We start from the raw sequence: 20,276 nt of genomic DNA on the forward strand, positions 1-20,276 counted from the left end.
AATACTGCATCTGATTCACATTTCATCAGGTTCCTATTAGCAACCATCTCTTCTCAGGTAGGAAAAAAATTCAGAACGTAGAGTTGGTCATATTGACAAACATCCGTAACAGTCTTGCCAGTCGGATTTTCATCGTACATTGAAATTTTGCTACATTCGAAGATGAACAATATGGAATTTGTATTCTTCTTTGGATAATGTATGAAAATGCAGTGGTCTAAACTCAGGGCAGAGAAAAAGCTCATCTTCCACCCTTTCTTAAAATATATTTCCTGACGCAGAGGTTTTGGCGCCAGTATTTATCTTTGTGCCTACAAAGCATGCCTGTGTAGCACTACATATATTCGACGGCAGAAGTTAGTTGTGGCGGCACCTACCAACATTTTTCAGAACTTCCGCTTGCTTTGCACTATTCTAAGCCGCATGCGGGGTTTTGGATTACAAAAACCGGAAAAATAGTGCAGCCTCGATTCGAGTAAATACGGTAAGTATTAGTAAGTATAAATAAATTTACACACAGAAACAACATATGTTGTAACTGTTATTGGCAACTGAGTATGCATCGAGCTCCCCTGCTGCTAGACATGTGAACTGTTAATACTGTTCATTGTCTAACTATGAAAGAGCACTACCTTTTTTTGCAACACAATGATTACTTACCCTTCGTGTTACTGGCACAGCATTCACCTGAAAGGAAATAAAGTGAGAAATTAGAATCAAATATTTTTTTCCAAAATTATTCTGCACTTCACACACAGCATCAGTTAGGAGCGAAAGACATAGGAATACATATCACAGCAGTTCATCTGAACTATTATTTCATCATAGTTTGTATGTTTAATAAAATTTAAGTTTATGAACTGTATATTTTAAAATATTCACTGCCCAATTATTTTAGTTAACTCTCCTTACACTGTCACCCACACTACAACAGACCTCAAACAACAAACATCAATTGACTCCTGCTTTATGAAGTAAAACATGTCCACCTTACCTTAAATTACTGCAACTGCACCTGTGTTCCATCTGAAACAAGACGAGATAGGTGGTTTCACTGTTCGAAGTTATAGTGTAAATATTTAATAATTTAACATGATTATCAGATAGGAGCGAAAGACATAAGATTACATATCAAAGTAGTTCATCTGAACTATTATATCATCACATAATCCAACCCAAATATGAAAATCCAGATTGTGCCACTTCCTTGGAGTGGAGCCCCCTTCCCCCCATCACCCAAACTTACCTTTAATTCATTGCACCCAATTCACTTCTCCATCTGAAACATACGACGAATAATTGGCATTATCATCAATAATATTTTCAGCAATTATTGTATCTTACACGCAACAGTCAGATAGGAGCGAAAGACATGAAAATATATCACAGTAGTTCATCTGAACTATTATATCATCATTGCAGACAAATATTTTGGCAAATTTTGATACAATTCATACCACAATACGAGACGTGTTGTAAGATCTGGGAGTATGTATGGACAAGAAAAAAATTCCCAGCACGATGAGGCTTTTTACTGAGTGAGTGAAAATACACTTTCCCAGATGTATGTAAATTAACCCCCCCCCCCCCCCCACCCAAATAAGTGACAACATGCTATCCCTCAGAGCTGTAAAGCTTATCAATGTTTTGGAAAGATCTTTGATGCAGGGCAACATGTATACTGCATATTTTTTATTATGGAAGTACAAGTATGAATTCCATCAAATACAGCATGGTAGTTTCCAAAGCACTGAATTTCCTGCATGGTGCACTTTTGTCAGCCGTATCACGTGACCCACCAAGCAATGACAGACATTCAGATCATAGGCCATGCTATGTAGTCATCCAATAACACCACTTACGAAGCAGAAACACACAAATAGGAAATTTTTTGCCACTTTTTCCAAGAGTGTGGTTAGTCAGAATCCTAACAGCACGGGTTAAATTGCAGCAACAGAATATCTCTGACAATCATGATTATAAATTTCACTATTGTTCACACAACTCTTACGAAGGATAATTATAGTTTCTGCCTATGGCAACACTAACAACATTCCTACCGAAACATGTAAGTACGGCCCTGGTCCTATTCTGGAGTAGACTAATGCCTATTTCGTTTCTTTAATGAACAGTCATTTTTAGAAATTTCTGAAAAAAAAAATCCTGGTAAACTTAAATTATATCTTGTGCATTTTGCCTTGGACAAATTATTTTTGACATGCTGGTGAGGGACATTTCTAATTTTTCTAGATAAACACATTTAATTGACTTAAACAGTAAATTAGACACGTCTCAGACCTGGAGTTAGTATTGCCCCATTTAAATACAGCCACGTTCAAAATTGTCAACTTTTGTAACTTCAATTTAAATAAAGCTAACTAACAAATGCATTGTCTAACAATGAATCAGTGATGCAATGTACCATATCCTGTTCTGAAAAACATGTTGTAAGAATAATTGATACTTCAGTATGTCAATGCAGCATACAGGCCACACCTAGTAGTGAAGAAATGAGTAACAAATGCTGTACATCAACATAGAAATATTAAATGTATTATTTTAAGCAACCAATATAAGCTTCATATGGGATAATGTTTGCAATCCTCAAATACAGAAAAACCTATACTTCACGAGACAGTTGGCAATCCTAACTTTGTACTGCAACACTGAACACTAGTGTCTAAGTACCCTCACCCCCTCCTAATCCACAAATAGACAAGGCATAATTACACTACTGGCTGCAGCATTTAGTACGCTGCTGCTTGCATTACACACTGCTCCACCACCCATATATGCACACCACTACACACACTGGTAAGAATTACCGTATTCTGAACACTATTACAATGAACCAACAAATTTAAATGAAAAACCCATTATTAGCATGAACCAGCAAATTTCAACCACCAACTCAGACAAAATTTCCACGAAACTCAAATGTAGTAATCTATAAATGCTTACCTTTAATGTAATTTCCACCGAGACCAGCTGGCACACAATTCACTATCCAAACAGTACAGATAGCAGTCTACCCATACATTCACACCATGTGTCAAAATGTTATGGCCTTTTCTTCAACATCACATATGTAATATATTTACATTTCTGATCAGAAGTATCCAGGCATCTAATAGTGGACATGGCAGGTAACATTCACCAGGCATCTGCCAAACCCAAATTCTTCCATTGAGTGCCATAAGGCACAGCACAAATAACTTGTCTGCAGCACTATTTTGACACTGCTGCTCTCTCTACCCTGTAATGAAAAAAATACTGTAAAACCTGCATATACTGTTATTCTTCAACTTCTCTATTATAAAACACTCAGATAGAGCTAAAGTCAGCAACAATAATCAGCCGCTTCTCTTTCACATCACAGAACTGAATATTACACTCAAGTCTAGGAGACAAATTCACTGTTGAGAGGTAACACAGTAATGCTGCTATATGTTTCTCATAGCTACAAGGCTAGGCCTAATTCTGTGTGTGTGTGTGTGTGTGTGTGTGTGTGTGTGTGTGTGAAGATGGTATGGGGATGCATCTACATCTACATGGATAATCTGAAAATCACATCTAAGTACCTGGCAGAGGGTTCATCGAACCACCTTCACAATTCTCTATTATGCCAATCTTGTACAGCACATGGAAAGAATGGACACCTATATCTTTCCGTACGAGCTCTGATTTCCCTTATTTTACTGTGGTGATCATTCCGGCCTATGCATTAAAAGCATACGTATCAGTAACCAACAATAGATTCATAACAATTCTGAAAGTATATCAAGATGTTAAACTTCCATAAAAAGCAGCAGTCAGTAACCCGTTGCAAATACTGCACAATGTATGACATTTTGTTCGAAGTTTTTTAGGATAACCAAATCCCCTGTCCAGCCTCCAAGTTCAAACTGCGTAATGTATATTGAAACAGCAGTGAGCAACCTGCTGCACCAGTAAGAGCTTACAAAGTAATGATTAAAAAATACATGACCTTTATCAACATGTATTATATATGTAGGTAAAGAATTGATGTAGGTAAAGAATTGATTTCCAATTTCTGGCCATGGATACAAACAGCAATGCAATACCTTGCCCCATTTAATCGCAAATCATGTGATCATTAACAGTTGTCAACAGACTTTCTTGCTTAAGAGCCAATAACAACATTGTGGGGAGGTACCTCAGGCCGCATGTATCATTAACTTAGTAATCTGCATATATTAGTACATTATAAACCAACAATAGACTAGCGATAGTAAGAGCACGATATGCTGGCTATCGTTAGAAGCTGGCACCACTCTGAACATTTCGTGTCGCCTGATCATTTCAAATCGCCACAAACCTCAGTGAACCCAAAAGTTTTGACACTGTAATTGCCTAAGTATTGGTGAGGCCTTTGTGAGCAACTGATTGGTTAATAGCAGTAATTTTCCTCATGTAAATTAATTATGCAATATTACATGATCAGAAATTTTTACTAAATATTGGGAATGTCATTTATTTTGTTCTCATTTTGTTGCATTACAATAGCCTTAATTTCATTTTCCTTGCTAGAAGTATGTAGGCCTACTTCATTTAAAGATAACTGTCTGTATAATATGCATTCACAAATCCATGTCTGAAATTTATATCTTAGCTGCTGATCAGTATGAGTCACGTCCACGAGTTGTCAATATTGGAAGACCAACAATAAAACATTTCCCTCCCCCCGTTGAAACAGTATGTTGTACATAACTTGCTTTGAATTTTTGATTGCCGTTGTTTTTATGATGTATCTTTCCTTGTAAACTAACCGAGCAATAAAACTTGAATTTCACAATTTACATCTTCGTCAGATGCTAATAAAACGTGTGGAACAGATTTTTGTTGAAGGTCATAGTTTCTCTGACAATTTTTCATTTTTGTGCTACCTGGAACTGCTCTATTTTTCTCAAATTTTAACAGAAATTTCTTGAGTAGTTCTTAGAACTAGGGCAAATTTCAGGATGTTAGCTTTTACAGTTTCTGAGAAAAGGTACACTATATCCAAAAAAGGCAGTTTACAGGAATTCACATTAGAAGTTTTTATTTCAATTTTTGAAAATATCGTTGTACCTATAGTGACTAATGCTGTCCATATCCATTATCTTTATTCTCTTCCTCATCTTCCTGGAGCAATCTCTTCCCCCGACTCCTTTGCCTAGCCCACTCTTGCATTTTCTTCTTCTGCCTGAGCTTTGTCCAGTTAACACTTCCTCGATTCTTATGAGTATCTTCAGTGAGAATGCACCTAGAGGGAATCCTTGTCTCTGCAGGCACTTAAACCTACCTGCACTTCCACTACTAAACACTACATATGGATCACATGCAGCTATCTTCAAAATAATTGAAGACACAAATACTGTTGACAATGCACCCACAAGATGCATATTATAAAATACGGCTGAGAACTGTGGGCCACACAAATACTAGATTTGATGTTTATGGATTTGGATATTAATTGCTGCATGTGTATTATCAAATACAGCTCAATCACAGGCCACACAAATACTCTATTTGGGCTCCACACAGCCCGCAGTTTGATGACCACTGCTCTAAAGCCATGATGAGAGAGACGTACCGCCCTGATGAGAGAGACCTTGGCATTACATTTATGGCTTATTTTATGGTTTGTTTGCACACGTGCGCGCGCGAGAGAGAGAGAGAGAGAGAGAGAGAGAGAGAGAGAGAGAGAGAGAGAGAGAGAGAGACGTTCATTTCAGCTGTACAACTAAAAATATCAAATTATGATTATCTGATAGAACGTGCTCTCAATAACTTTGTTCAAGCAAATTATCACTACATCTGACAACATTTACAAACTGGCTTTATTGCACAGCAAGAACCACAACATCCTGCAACATTTGTAAACTCTTTAATGTGCAAGTGCAGGAAATTAGTTTCAAGTTCAGTGTGTGCATTCCTCAAACATGTTTTATGTTTTGTTTGCTCACCTGTAGTGCCAGTTGTTAATGCAAAACTTCCTTTAACACTATGTTGGATTCCATCATTCCAAAGCTAAAATGTTGGGCTTGGTAGATAATGCATTAATTTGCATGCTAAGGAAAATCAAACAATGGAAAATCCAGGATGGAATGTAACAACATTATGAAAAGGAAGGTTGCTACTCAACATAAAGCAGAGATGCTGTGTCACTGATAGGTACAATGAAAGGGAGTGGCAACTGGGTGGGGGTGAGGATAAGGCTGGTTTGAGGAGAGATAGTAGCGTAGGGGTGGGGGACAGTGAAGTGCTGCTGGGGAGTGTCCGGGGAAAGGTGGAGAGTGGGTAGGGCAGGTAGGTGCAGTCAGGAGGTTAGATGTGGGGCAGCACAGAGGCATGGGGAGGAGGCACATATGGTACATTGAGTACACAGAAATGAACTGTAATACCATCTGTTACTACAGTCTCCCAACCAAACGAAAGAATACCTTTTTTCCAATAAACTATAAAACTATTACTTTACCTATTATGAAGGAACTTTTCTGAATTTTCCTTGAATAAAAATTCTGGGTACATCAATTTCTTCCTTTTTGTTAACTGTTCGCCTGTAAATGTATGAATTAGTGGTTACTTGAAATCCAGCATCTTTCACTAACTGGTGAACTTCTTCAACCGAAAAGTAATAGCTCCTGTAAACGACAAGTTGGAAATTTCATTAAAGTACCCACTGCTGCTGTACCACAGTTACAATGCGAATAAGTCAAATTAATTTTACAGTTGTCTAAGCAGTTAATCACCCTCATCAAATCTAGTTGTGTATGAATACAACATTACTGTAGTTTTAGTAATTTAACACGCTTGGCAATGCAACCTTCTTCCATTGGCCACCAGCCATGAAATTAACTATCAGATCTGTTAGCATTAAATCAACTATATATCAACCAATGTAAAATGTGCTTACCTTGTACCGTCCTGGCGCATATAAAAATTTTCCGCTATTTTATTTCCTGCTTTAAACCTGAGTTGTGCCATGTCGTAAAGACCATAATCTCGAAACAGCAAAATTCCTCCTGGCTTCAACAATTTAAATAATGTCCTCAATGTTTGCAAGAACTTATCTGGATGAATAGCAGAAAGTACGAAGACCAATGTTACAATATCGACTGATCCACATAGTAAATAATGAAATATTTCATCAGTTGTTATGTCCACCTGAAACGCTTTTATCTTCGTCTCATCGTACAACGAATGCGACTTCACGTATTCTATTGCTCTCGGCGAGAAATCGCATGCATAAATGAACAAATTCAATTTCTCCTCAATTAATGGGTAAACGAAGTTTCCCACTCCGCAACCCACTTCTAAAAGAACTTTCGATTTTTCACTTGCAGAACACTCTGATAATTCACTGAATTCTCTAACAGTCCAATGTCTATCCTTAAAAAAACGCGTGTCGTTTCGTTTATAAAAAAGATCCCAATTCTTCTTTGCTTCTAATTCTAATTTCGTTGCCAGAAACTGAGGAACTAGTCTGCTATTTTGATTCTCCAATTTGCTGCGTTCATCTGCTGTCAACGTTCTTTCCACTGATCTTTCATCACTTTCTTCCATGTGTGCGTCCATCCTAATCATTTGAAAACACACACACAGTTGTCCTACCTAAATAGTCTGTTCCATGGAACTGTTCTATAGATTACAACGCATAGAATATTAACAGGTCCGAAAGACAAAGAACAATAATAATACTTTACCACCGACATGGAACACCCCACATGTTAACACCTCAACAATCCAAATGAACTCCTGAGCACTACGGAACTAAACAGTAGACTGAAACCTACCAAACTTCCTGTTCCGGTCCGGCTTCCAAGAGCAACTCAATTGGCGCCACTGCTAGCTCAAACTGCATGATGTACAACGGTCAACATATTTATGCGTAGGGACATTAACATCAACACTAATACCATAAATGAATATAGCAGCACCTTCATCAACATCCTTCAAAGTTTTGGCATGTACCTATTGGTCAACAGTGGAACAAGAGTCACTACAACGACTTCATCAGTAATTGACCATGTGCCCTAAAGGTGGGCCAAACGGTTATTCTGGAGTAACCGTTATCACAGTTCCAGTTATTCTTTGATAACCGTTATCGTTAACCGTTATTAATAACTGCCAAGTTATTTTTCGCTAGCGAATACCGAATACTCCGGCAGTTAAATAACGACATAGTTGGAATCCATCAGTTTAGTTATCAGTATAACTGCGAGTAGTGTGAAATAGCAGGAATGTCGTATGAATCGTGTCATAACCTTAGCTTATTAACTCCGGGTACATTTTAGTTGATGTTAGAACGATTATTAGTGTTTCATATTATATGTTTGTAGGTTATCGGTCGCTATTAGAAATATCATCTTCGCAGCTGCGACAGAAAGTTCGCGGAACTTCGCCAAAGCACTGTTTAAGTAAAATGTTAACAACGTGGGTTTTTAAGTATGAAGTAGTATGTAAACTGAGTACTGTAGGTTAAATTCGAAGCTTAATTTCTTGTGCTGCTCACATAATAGAATAAAGTGTACAGCCTTGTAATACAACAAAAAATATACGTAATGTGACAGATTCGTTTACTCCTGTGCTGTAAAAGCTAGTCCTATTGGGGAAAGTGTGAGTACGCTAATCCAAGTTTTATGTCAGATTTGCAAACTGCTCGATTTCTCCAGCGACAGCATGTTTGTAACATATGAAGACATGCAGATCGAAAAGGTTGACAGTGTTACATTTCTGGGACTACAACTCGATAATAAATTCAGTTGGGAAGGGCATACCACATTTTTTCATTCTATTATTTCATAAGGGAGCATATTCTGTGGTAACTTATCAAACATAGCAAAAGTTTTTCGCACGTAAAAGCGTGTAATAAAAATCGTTCGTGGTATCAATTCAAGAACATCATGTAGGAACCTGTTCAAGGAACTTTGTATTCTAACCACTGGTTCCTAGTATATTTATTCCTTAATGAAATTTGTTACAAGTATTTCCAACCAATAGCTTAATACATAATATAAGTACTAGAACTGGGAACAGCAATCTACATAAAGACCTAAAATTACTTACCTTGGTCCAAAAGGGGTCCAATATTCAGGAACATGCATTTTCAATAAACTGCCAGCAAGTCAGCAACCATTAAAAACTTGGTTTCAGATAAGGCACGGTTTACAGTGTGTTTGAAAGACTATTTGATACAGAAGTGTCTGATTCCACCCATCATCAATATGCCAGAAATGGCTATTTTAAGTGTGTCTATGACGTCACTACATACACATGGCAACAAACACGAAGATACATATAAATAATACAATAACATTTCCCACCAAAAATACAATCAAACCAATGAGACAACTGCGGGAAGTTGGGGGTTTTAGGGTGAGGACAAGCTAGTAAAAAAAAACACACCGTGATCCCAAAACACAAAATGAAGAACAAAAAGAAAAAAATACAGCATTCTGCTCCACCAACAAAAATCTGCAGGAATCGGACACTTCCCTTGAACAATATAGGTCAATTATAGGTGACCATACCAAAACACCAATACCCACAACTAAAAGTACGAAAATTGGATTCAGACATTTCCCTTGACCTACATAGGTCAACCTCAGATGACGATACTAAAACATCAACACACACAACTATGAAAATGGGAATCGGTCATTTCTGGTGACCTATATAGGTCCACCACAGCTACTGATGCCAAAAAACCAACACCTACAACTGCGAAAAATAAAACCACAATCCCAAAAGTCCACAAATCAATCATCCCTACATAAATTAAATCACATTCAATACTTCATAAATACAAAACATCACAGCTAGACAAAAAAAAATAATTACCACCAGCAAATTCCGGCACTGCAACCTAGATCGACAGCCCCCCCCCCCCCCCAACACACACACAAAAACCAACTCATAAACACCGTGCCGTAATGACATTCACACACCACAACACCTTTACGTCGAAGCAAACGGGTGGAATCAGACGCTTCCACTGACCCCTCCTTCTATTCTGTAGATGAATATCGTAACAGAGACTGATAGACCAGCTTAGGTAAAAATTCTGCTATATTTCAGTTTTGACAGCACTTGGTTGCAACAGTCAAGATCAGGTATTCTGTGTACGATAAAGTATGTAACTGTGTTTTATTTTGTCAGTGTACCAATTCTGTAAATATTAGCAGTTACTGTGATATATTCACATATTTTGACAATCTCCTGACAAATGATGATGATAATAATTATTATATTCCACTGTATTATGTTACACTTTCTGACATGTAATTTGTCATTCGCGATGGCCAGCGGCTATTTCCGTAGCAGTACGAAAATATTTGTTCCCTCCAGTTACTATCCTCTCTGGAAATATCACCTGGAACTACGACCTTTAACTGGAGTCACCGAGTCAGGAACGTCTAGACACGTTATTCCGTTACCAGCTTCCAGGTCATCTGTGGTGGTAGCCCGATAACCACAGTCTAACATAACAGTCGCGACACTTCGCCTCGATTTTGTTGCCTACAGCGCGAGCAGCGCCCCAACCGGCTGGTAGGTTGAACTGTGAGTTCGGCGCGATCGTGAAAGCAAATAGTGATTGTTTATTTTGATTTATACAATGATTTTTACCATCGGGAACGTTTGTAGCGCAATAAATTGCAGCAGCAACAGGAAGAAGACATCACAGCTGTCTATTTTTAGGTTTCCTAAGGATCCTGAGAGGTATATACCCTCATGTTACCAAACTGAATCGTCAGGCTTCACTTGCAAACTATATGTGTATAAATGATGAATGTTTCATTTTAGTAGCAGAAAATGGCTAGTTAATAGCAGACGAGAAGACCTTATGAAGAAAGACCCAGTTTGCCTGTATAATAATATTAGGTTTTGTCGGCTACATTTCGAAGAAAACCAGTTCATGAACGCAGACAATAACAAACTCGTGTGGAATGCAGTACCCACACTGTTTGACATTCCGTGCGAATCGTCACCACAGACGTGCTTTGACGATAAAGTGGTTAGGTTAAGTGCAGCTGTTCGTGTCTTACAAAAGCGTGTGAAGTGTCAGATTGTGCAGATCGAGCGAAACTATTACGGGACAAGGAAAGTGCCTACAGACACAATGTTTGAAAATTATTCAAATATTTGGTTTTTCGTGAAATGTAATGTAGTCAGCTCATTATAATGTTTTCAGCATATTTCTGCCACTATTTGGCAGTTGCTTGACCCACTTAGAATAATATAAAGATTAAGGTCGTACTTGTGGCAACAGGCGACAATGACACACACAGTAGGGCTACAGAACGATAAACGAGCTGTCGATCGCTTTTGCATGTAGAGGTACATGTCTGTGCTTCTTACATGTGAATCTGTGTGTTTATATTCTTTTGATATCAACGTGCTAAGCTGCAATTCTGTCCAATGTCACAAGTGTTTCTTCGCGAATGTGTTGTAGCTTGCCACTCTATTCATGGTTTTTGTCCATACTTGCGCTTATTTTAGAATCATTAATAGAAACATATATGCCTTCTGGTGCTAAACAAACTCTTGGAGGCAAGAAAATAACTCGAATAATTCGGAAATTACGTAGGAAATCGATGCAAACAAACATTATGCTTACGACGCGTCTGACGTTCACCTTACCTGCCGCTTGGAGCGCTAGTGTCGCTCCATCTGTCAAACGGCAACAACTTTTACAGCAGTAAGTGTCGCGACTGTTATGTTAGACTGTGCGATAACTACCAGAGAACTAGAACTACGAGCCAATAACGATAACTGCCAGAGGAGAATACCGGTCTCTGACAGTTATTTCCATAGTCGCTCGAATTCCTTAGTAACTTTCCTTGTACTACCCGTCCAAGCTAAATTAACAAGTAAGGTGGTGGCTTAAGGGAACGACCGTACTTGTTAATGCCTGTACTGCAGCTCCTATCAGTCACGACTCGGACATTAACTTTATTTAATTGTTTATGCTAAAAGTAACGAAGGCCCACGAAATAGTACACAGTTCTTATCAACAGATGGCGCGCAGTCTCACAGTTATTCCCATGGTCTATAGAACACCTTCCAAATGCGCAGTACGATCTTCGGTCAACAGATGGCGCGAGGCACTGTTGACACTAAACAGTTATTGAAATAACTGCCAGAATCGGAGGAACGGTTATCGCAGTAACCATTACTTCTCAGTAACCGGTTATTTCTATCACGTTATGTTTTGCCACCTCTAATGTGCCCCCAAATATGGACAGGGAAAAATGTGATGTAGCTGTAAAAGATCTCGGACTATCAGACCATCTCTGTCAAATAACAACAGTAAAATCAGGCAACTAATTATTTCCTAAACTACAAGCCTAGCCTACCAACGACATCTATCACCAATCAAAATAAAAGATTTTTCAAAAGAGCTAGAAAAACTAAACTGGGATGAAGTGTATAAGGAAACCAATGTGAATATGAAATTCTCTAAATTCTCCACATTCTTTAAATTGAACTTTGAAACAGCATTTCCAAAAGGATGCGTGTCTTTATCAACATCTCACAAAAACAGACGGATAACAGCAGGTATTAAGAACTCCTCCTGAACACATAAAAACATCAGTTCCGTGAAAAAGATTCACAATGATCCAGAATTCTTAAATTTCTATCCTAGATACAAAAAGATCTATAGGAAGATGCTGATTGCTGAAAAAGTCATTTAATGACAAAATAATATGCAATGGAGAGAATAAAAGCAAAGCAGTCTGGGATGTTATAAAAAAATGGGGAGAGGCAAACAAATGCAGAATAACATACTGCTAAGGGAGGGTGCTAAGGTAATAAATGATGCACAACACTTAGCAAACTATGTAAACCAGCATTTTTCAAGTATTGCAGAGAAGTTACAGCAAAAATTCCCCCAAAAAATATAACACCTGTAAATAATGTTGCACTAAATACAATGATGTTACTTCCAACCACAGAGAATGAAGTTAATAAAACTGTTCAAAAACTAAAACATAAAAAATCAGTAGACTTAGATGAAGTACCAATGTGTGTACTGAAACAATGCATAGCGATTATACAAGGCTCCTTAACAAATGTAATAAATGAATTCTTCACATCAGAGACATTTCCAGAGCAGTTAAAACAGGCAAGAGTTGTACCTTTGATTAGGAAAGATAATGCAGAAGTCATAGAAAATTACCGGCCCATTTCCCTGCTGTCAGCATTCTTAAAAACAATAGAAGCAATTATGAAAGACAGATTAATGAATTAACTGTATAAATACATTCTTTTAAGCGTATTACAGTTTGGTTTCCGAAGTGACAAAAATAGCTATAGTAGAATTCACAAAAGTTTTACTTGATGCTCCTGATGAAAATGAGTGTGTCACAGGCATAGTTTTGGATCTTTCTAAGGCATTTGATACAGTCGACCACAAGATTCTATTAAATAAATTAGAAGCATTAGGAATAAGAGGGGTAGCTAATGACTGGTTTCGAGCATACCTAACAGAGGTATAAAGAGTAGAGATAACACATACTTCAAATAGATCTAAACATTTAGTAAAAGACTTATCAGAATCAAAATACATTAAATTAGGGTTCCACAAGGTAGCATATTAGGACCAATACTGCTCCTGACATACATCAATGACTTTCCCAGTAGTGTTCAAAAATGGTTCAAATGGCTCTGAGCACTATGGGACTTAACTTCTTTGGTCATCAGTCCCCTAGAACTGAGAACTACTTAAACCAAACTAACCTAAGGACATCGCACACATCCATGCCCAAGGCAGGATTCGAACCTGCAACCATAGCGGTCGCGCGGTTCCAGACTGTAGCGCCTAGAACCGCTCGGCCACTCCGGCTGGCCCCAGTAGTGTTACTCATGGTGAAAAAATTCTCTTCGCTGATGACAGTAATTTATAGTTACTGAGAAAACAAGAGAACTCCTTGCCAAAAAAGCAAATGAAACTCTCAAGGAAGTTTATGATTGGTCAATAAGCAATAAAGTGACATTGAACATAAAGAAATCTAATGCCATGAATTTCAGTTTGAAGAGGAAAAATGACAATGTTAAATTACGTGTAGATGGCACCTCTATAGACTGTGTAACAAATGCAAAATTTCTGGGAATGAATATTGTATCTCAGTTGAAGTGGAGTGAACACACAAAGGTACTTGCAAACAGAATGTCATCAGCATGTTACGCCCTTAGAATCCCATCATCAGTGTGTAACATTCAGTGTCTTTTAGTTACCTATTATTCAAATGTACACTCCATTCTTAGCTATGGCATTCTTTTTTGGGGAACAAACGCACAAAATATGAACACGTTTTTCAAACTCCAGAAAAGAACAATAAGAATAATAACCAAAAATACTAGTCGAGCTCACTGTAAAGATCTATTCAAAACACTAGGGATTTTAACTGCTTCATGTGAATACTTTACCAGTCAGTTGTACACATCAAAAATAACATTTTAATTACTGCACAAACAGCTCTGTCCATGACCATGCAATAAGAGATAGACTCAACTTACATTTACCAAGAAAAAATAAACATAAAACTCAAAACAGCATTTTCTACCAAGGAATAAAACTGTACAATAAATTACCAAAAGAGATTAAAGAAATTGCAAAAATACACTTATTTACAAAGGCAGCTAAAAGTACCTGTTATGCAATATATTTAATACATTGAAGATTACTTAGATAAAACAGAGTAGGGGTTTGATAAAAAATGTTATAACAATACATAATAATAATAATAATAATAATGATTATAAAACATCCAACATTCCACATAACAACTTCACTTTGTTTTTTCCTTCTTCTTTCCTTTCTAGAAATACTTACCCCCAAGCTATGCATACCACAATACTAACACCTCTTCCATTTCTGAGCTCAACATCTTGTTCATTATGGAGGGATGCTGACACACTTTTTAATGATAGCAAATGGGAAGTTGCGGTACAGAAAATGACTCAGAGATCACCAGTGTGCGTGTGTGTGTGTGTGTGTGTGTGTGTGTGTGTGTGTGTAGTCAGTGAAGTATTATGAAACAATGTGTGTATAGTGTGTGCAGTGACTGATAGTGAGATATGAGTGAACAGTGTGGCATTACATTATCTAATAAGTTATTTGTACGAAAAGTATTGTATACCAGGAGTAAATCTAGTGATTGTCTCTAACTAGAATTCTGTAAATGTATGTGTATACGAATTAGCTTATTTTAAATTTATCTAAACTTGTAAATTCTTTGTCATCTCCTATATCCTGGTAAAAAGAGATCTGCGGATGAATAAAGCTACTACTACTACAGAGGCATCAATTTTCTTACAGGAACACCATCCCCCCCACCCCCCACAACTACTCACTTACGCATGGAAACAGGAAACTTGCACTCGAGCACACCACACGTAAAAGTTACGAAAGTAGAAAGGCGCTCTACTCTTTGTTGCACTATGTTGTTTTCCCCACCAACGCCGAAAAACTTCAGCAAATGCCGATAGGTGGCTCTGCTGTCATTCTGCCCTGGTTCGTTCGACAACACAGATCTGGAATAGTTTGTTAATTTTAGAAATTTAGCTCCATGACAGCATAAAGGGTTTAGGATTCACCTAAATAAATAGATACTTTACAAAATGGAAAAATGTTCCTAAACAGTTAGACAGCAATATCATTTAGCATTAAGCAACGTCTAATAATCAGTTATTTGTAACACAGTAATACATCATCGTTTGAAGTGACGAAATTCATTAAAAACTGTTGAAGCTGAGAGTGTGAGCTTGCTGAGATTCGTTTTACCACAGAACAGTTAGTGCTGTAAGTATATCTCTTTATTGTGGTGTAGTGATAACACTTTTTCCCTTTAGTCTTTGAGTGAATAGTACCATGAAATGCTAATTTATTTATGACTTTAGAGTTAACAACTATTCTTAATCCTGTAAAATGTGGTGTAGCAAACTGACAATTAAGAAACGACTGAAAATTTACAATACAGTACCATACATAAACACGAAATGAGAAGCAGATGTCGGAAATTGTGCTGTCTGACAATTTTCTGAAAAATGCTTCACATGTTCATTATCGAACGGCTAAATCACATTACTAGTTGTGGGTTGAATATAATTATACATATTTCGTCGTCTACCTAATGACAGAAGTTGTGTTGTATCCAGATAAAGATTCAATAGAAGAAATGCATTATTTTCTGAAAATGCTAAAAGGTCACTACGGATGTAACACTGACCATTATGGCCTACAATTTTTCCAGATTTTGCAGGATTTTTGCAAGTAAACAGTCCATTTTTTTTAAAAAAAATTGGTGCCTATTTGTCTCGATGTTCCTGAAGACAGAGACAAAACTGTGCAAATTTTAATCCGCTGATGTTATCATTCGTATTGTTGTATTTGAATGTGTCATGGGCACTCACTGTCTGCACAAGCGACTCTGTCTTTTTTCGCTTGAAATGGTAAACTGCGGTTTTCACCAAATCTGACTCATTGGCTTTATACACAGCATTTTAGACGCAATAAGAAGCTTCGTTTTATGTTAGTTATAAATTACTCTGTAATATTACCTTGCAATGACATATCCTCCAGACATTTACTTCAGGTAAACTTCCTACTTTTTCAACTTCCTTTTTCCATATAATTTACTGAATCTGTTCAAACAGGTCGTAAAAGCCAGGATATCAGTAATGTTCATCCCACTTTGCATTCAGTGTACCCACTGTCGTAGAGCTCTCTTGGTAATTATGCTTTTCTCTCACAACCAGTTCTAAATTTTTTGAGTAGTATTTCTTTGATACTTCTGTGTGTTTCATTTCGGCTAATATTCTGTACTTCATGTAAATTTTTCTTCCATCTGTACAATTCATATTGATATGTTATGAAACAAAACTGGCTTTGCGCACTGCATAGCTTTCAGCGTTTTCTTCCTCCTTCATTTAACCAAACTATTTACATTTTACAGCGTTTTCCTTCTAACGCAAAGCTATTACTGTACATACTCTCTTTGGTCTTGGGTGGTATTTTGTTTTCGTTCTGGACTTCAATTAGCAAACCAACTATCGTTTCAAACACAGTTCACGGAATCGCCTAAGTTATTTCCTGTTTCTTCTGATTCTTCCACAATTTCTAACGAAATATCGACTCAATGGAATGAATGTCCAAGAATTAATTAATAAATGACATCTATATAGGTCTTCAGGAGAAGTAGGTGATTTTGATTCTGTACCACATTCTTCATATTGCATCTTTGCAAGGTTGAAAACGTTAATTGGATTTCACATTACTGCAAAACTCTGGAACCTGCACAAAGGTAGATGCTATTAGGAAAATGCACCAAGACGTCTTAAATAAAATTAATTCAGTTCTGTCTTCATTGTTAACACTTGTTGCTGACTGCACCAATGTTGATTAAAAGTTTACTACACTTAATTCGGCGTTTAACCCTGCTCAGTGTCTCTACTGATTAATTAATTTTAGGAACAATAATTGTGATGGAAATTTCCTGGTGCAGCGCAAGAGGCGTACCAATAGTGAGTTGGATAGGGACTTTGTGTCTTAGCTAATTGACCCATAGTGATGCACACTCCAGACAGTCAAGCTGATGATTTTTCGTTTACATGTAAAATCTGTAGCATATAATACTGGATTATTAGATGGTAGTTCTTCGATTCTTCAAGCTATTTACCTCCTTTTCTTCTTTGAAGATGATGTAACGATGCCGAGCTTGCTTCTTCAAAGTATTACAGATACTGGTAACACAGATAGTTACATTAGGTGAAATAAGGAACTGGTAAACTAACTGCACTTTGTAGTAAAGGAATTAATGAATTTCTCATTATTAGCGAACTAAACAGAAACCCACGCCCTCACTCACTCATAGACAGGAAAAGAAACACAGAACAAGATTGATGAAACATCTGATTCAAATTTTTGCAAACATAAGAAAATTAATGTTCTTAATCCAGATTTATGCACCTCAAGTGGGATGTAGCGAAGAAAAGAAGATGGACTTTGAAAATGTGTTAGAAAATCATTGAGAGAGTGCTAATATAGTGATGTGAGATTTTAACACAGGTAGGCAAAGACAGAAAGGGATTTGAGCAAGTGTTGGGATGTTTTGGATATGGAGGCAGAAATGAAGAAGGGGAAAGACTCCTGGATTTGTACCAGAGAAATGGAATGAAAACAGCAAACAGCTGATTTATGAAGAGAGAAAGTCATGTTATCACCAGATACAGTTGGGATGGCAGAAACGAGAGTGTAATTGATTATATTCTAGTAAATAGGGAGTGTAGAGAGAAAGTAACAAATGTGAAGGTAATTACAAGTGTGAGTGCAGATGGAGACCATAGATTACTGGTGGGACAATGGAAAATGAATCAGTGTGTGAAAAATAGAAAACAGAAGAAAGTGATGAGGACATGGGATTGGAAACTGAAGGAGAGTGAATGTGCTGAGAAGTACAGAGAACTAATAACACAAAAATTTCCAAAAGACGTTTTCTGTGATGTAGAAAAAGAATGGAATTCATTCAAAGACACTTAAGTAGAAGCAGCACAAAAAGTTTGTGGTAGAACATCTGGAAAGGAAAAAGTATGACAGACAAGTTGGTGGGATGATGCCACAATCCAAGCAGTTAGAAGAAAAAATGGAGCTTGGAGGAAGTGGTGGAAAACTAAAAATGACGAAAACCATAAAAGATATATAGAGGATAAGAAGAAGTGCAAAGATAGTGGAAACAGCAAAGAAAAAGGCATGGGAAGAGTTAACAAAAAAAAACTTGAAGTAGATGTGAAGAGGAATGAGAAAATGTTCTATAAAATGATGAAAAATAAAAGGAAGGCTTCTGAAGTACCAGTAAAGATGGAAACAGAGGACGGTGCCATAAGATCCAGGGAATATAAAACATCCTTGGAAAGAACATTTTAAGAAACTGTTAAATGCTGAGGAGCAGGTACTTGAGGAAACAACAAATAATGGAGAAATTGAGAGAAGCTGGGAAGCAGAATTAGGACAAATTACACGGGAAGAAAGGGAGAAGCTGGAAAGAAGATGAATGGCAGGAAAGCCCCAGGACCTGATGAAGTATCAGTGGACATGATAAGAGCAACAGGTCCAGTGGGAATGCAGTGGCTGTATAGAGTACTATCAAGCGGTGGAGAAATAGTACAATATCTGATGATTGGAGAACAGGAGACATTGTTCCTATCTTCAAGAAAGGCAATAAAAAAATTTGTAAAATCTACAGAGGAATAACCCTTATGAGTCATACAGCCAAGATTTTTGAAAGAGTTTTACTAAATCGAATAAGTGAAAAGATAGAAAAGGAACTGAGTGAAGAACAGCATGGGTTTAGGAAAGGAAGAAGCATGATCGACCTGATATTTTCTATCCATCAACTGATGGAAAAAGTTGGGAGTATAACAAAAGGCTGATAATGGTTTTTGTAGACATAGAAAAGGCATATGACTCAGTTAACAGGGAAAGACTATGGGAAGAAATGAAGAAGATAGATATAGAAGATGGTTACATTAATGTAATAAAGACAATGTACAGAGGACACAATTGTACAATTAGAACACAATTGGCGAACTCTGAATGCTTCGAAATAAGACAAGGACTTAAGCAAGGAAGTATTCTATCTCCTGCACTTTTTAATATTGTGATGGAGGGAATGAACAGGGCAATTAAAGATACAGTAAAAGAAAACGACGAAAAGATGATTTTTGCAGATGATATGGTAATATGGGGTGATAAAGAGGTAGATGTACAGTTACAGCTTGATGTGTGGAAGGAAATAATGAAAAGGTATGGATAAAAATAAATAAAGATAAGAGTGAAGTAATGGTATTTGGAAGAGAGAAAGGGATCAACGGAAATATTACCTTGAATGGAGAACCCCTCAAAGTGGTAGAAAGTTTCACTTATTTTGGGAGTGAAATTTCTAGGGATGGAAGAATAACTAACGGAATCAATAGGAGGTTACAGAAGGGAAGCAATTTCTACCAAACAAGAAAACACCTGATTTGGAATAAGGAAGTTTCAGAAAAAGCAAAACGCCTTATGTATAAGAATTATTACTTCCCTATTGTCACCTATGGTGGAGAAACATAGACAATGACAGAAAGGGACTGGAGCAGACTGTAAGCAGGGGAAATGAAATTTCTCAGAACAGTTAAAGGAAAAACAAGAATGGACAGAGTAAGGAATGTACAGATTAGAAAGGACCTTAAACAAAAAGTATGAGAGAAGAAATTGAAAAAAAGAGATTAAG

The 20,276-nt window shown here is 37.1% G+C and overlaps 2 protein-coding genes and 3 non-coding genes across 5 annotated transcripts in view; 1 reads left to right on the forward strand and 4 right to left on the reverse strand.

Annotated features, from left to right (window-relative positions):
• Nucleotides 1–7,793, reverse strand: part of LOC124787816 (tRNA N(3)-methylcytidine methyltransferase METTL6) — a 28,791-nt gene extending 20,998 nt beyond the window's left edge. The window contains exons 1-6 of the mRNA XM_047254748.1: nt 6,920–7,793; nt 6,482–6,647; nt 2,962–3,256; nt 1,247–1,279; nt 995–1,026; nt 661–687 (exon numbers count right to left, since the gene is read on the reverse strand). Coding sequence (XP_047110704.1) covers nt 6,485–6,647; nt 6,920–7,590 — 834 coding nt within the window. The 5' untranslated portion in view covers nt 7,591–7,793 and the 3' untranslated portion in view covers nt 661–687; nt 995–1,026; nt 1,247–1,279; nt 2,962–3,256; nt 6,482–6,484. The remainder of the gene's footprint in view (nt 1–660; nt 688–994; nt 1,027–1,246; nt 1,280–2,961; nt 3,257–6,481; nt 6,648–6,919) is intronic.
• Nucleotides 753–835, reverse strand: LOC124791147. Its single transcript, XR_007016564.1, has one exon. It is a non-coding gene; the product is annotated as a small nucleolar RNA snR60/Z15/Z230/Z193/J17 (small nucleolar RNA).
• Nucleotides 1,092–1,174, reverse strand: LOC124791142. Its single transcript, XR_007016560.1, has one exon. It is a non-coding gene; the product is annotated as a small nucleolar RNA snR60/Z15/Z230/Z193/J17 (small nucleolar RNA).
• On the reverse strand, nt 1,345–1,425 carry LOC124791145. The gene has a single exon (XR_007016562.1). It is a non-coding gene; the product is annotated as a small nucleolar RNA snR60/Z15/Z230/Z193/J17 (small nucleolar RNA).
• Nucleotides 7,794–18,205: 10,412 nt separating the features above from the next.
• On the forward strand, nt 18,206–19,058 carry LOC124788974. The gene is made up of 3 exons (XM_047256263.1): nt 18,206–18,499; nt 18,605–18,859; nt 18,933–19,058. The coding sequence occupies exons 1-3, from the start codon at nt 18,206–18,208 to the stop codon at nt 19,056–19,058; spliced, it is 675 nt and encodes a 224-aa protein (XP_047112219.1).
• The last annotated feature ends 1,218 nt before the right edge of the window (nt 19,059–20,276 follow it).

The sequence above is a fragment of the Schistocerca piceifrons genome, chromosome 3 (assembly GCF_021461385.2).
Source record: "Schistocerca piceifrons isolate TAMUIC-IGC-003096 chromosome 3, iqSchPice1.1, whole genome shotgun sequence".
Lineage (NCBI taxonomy): Eukaryota > Metazoa > Arthropoda > Insecta > Orthoptera > Acrididae > Schistocerca > Schistocerca piceifrons.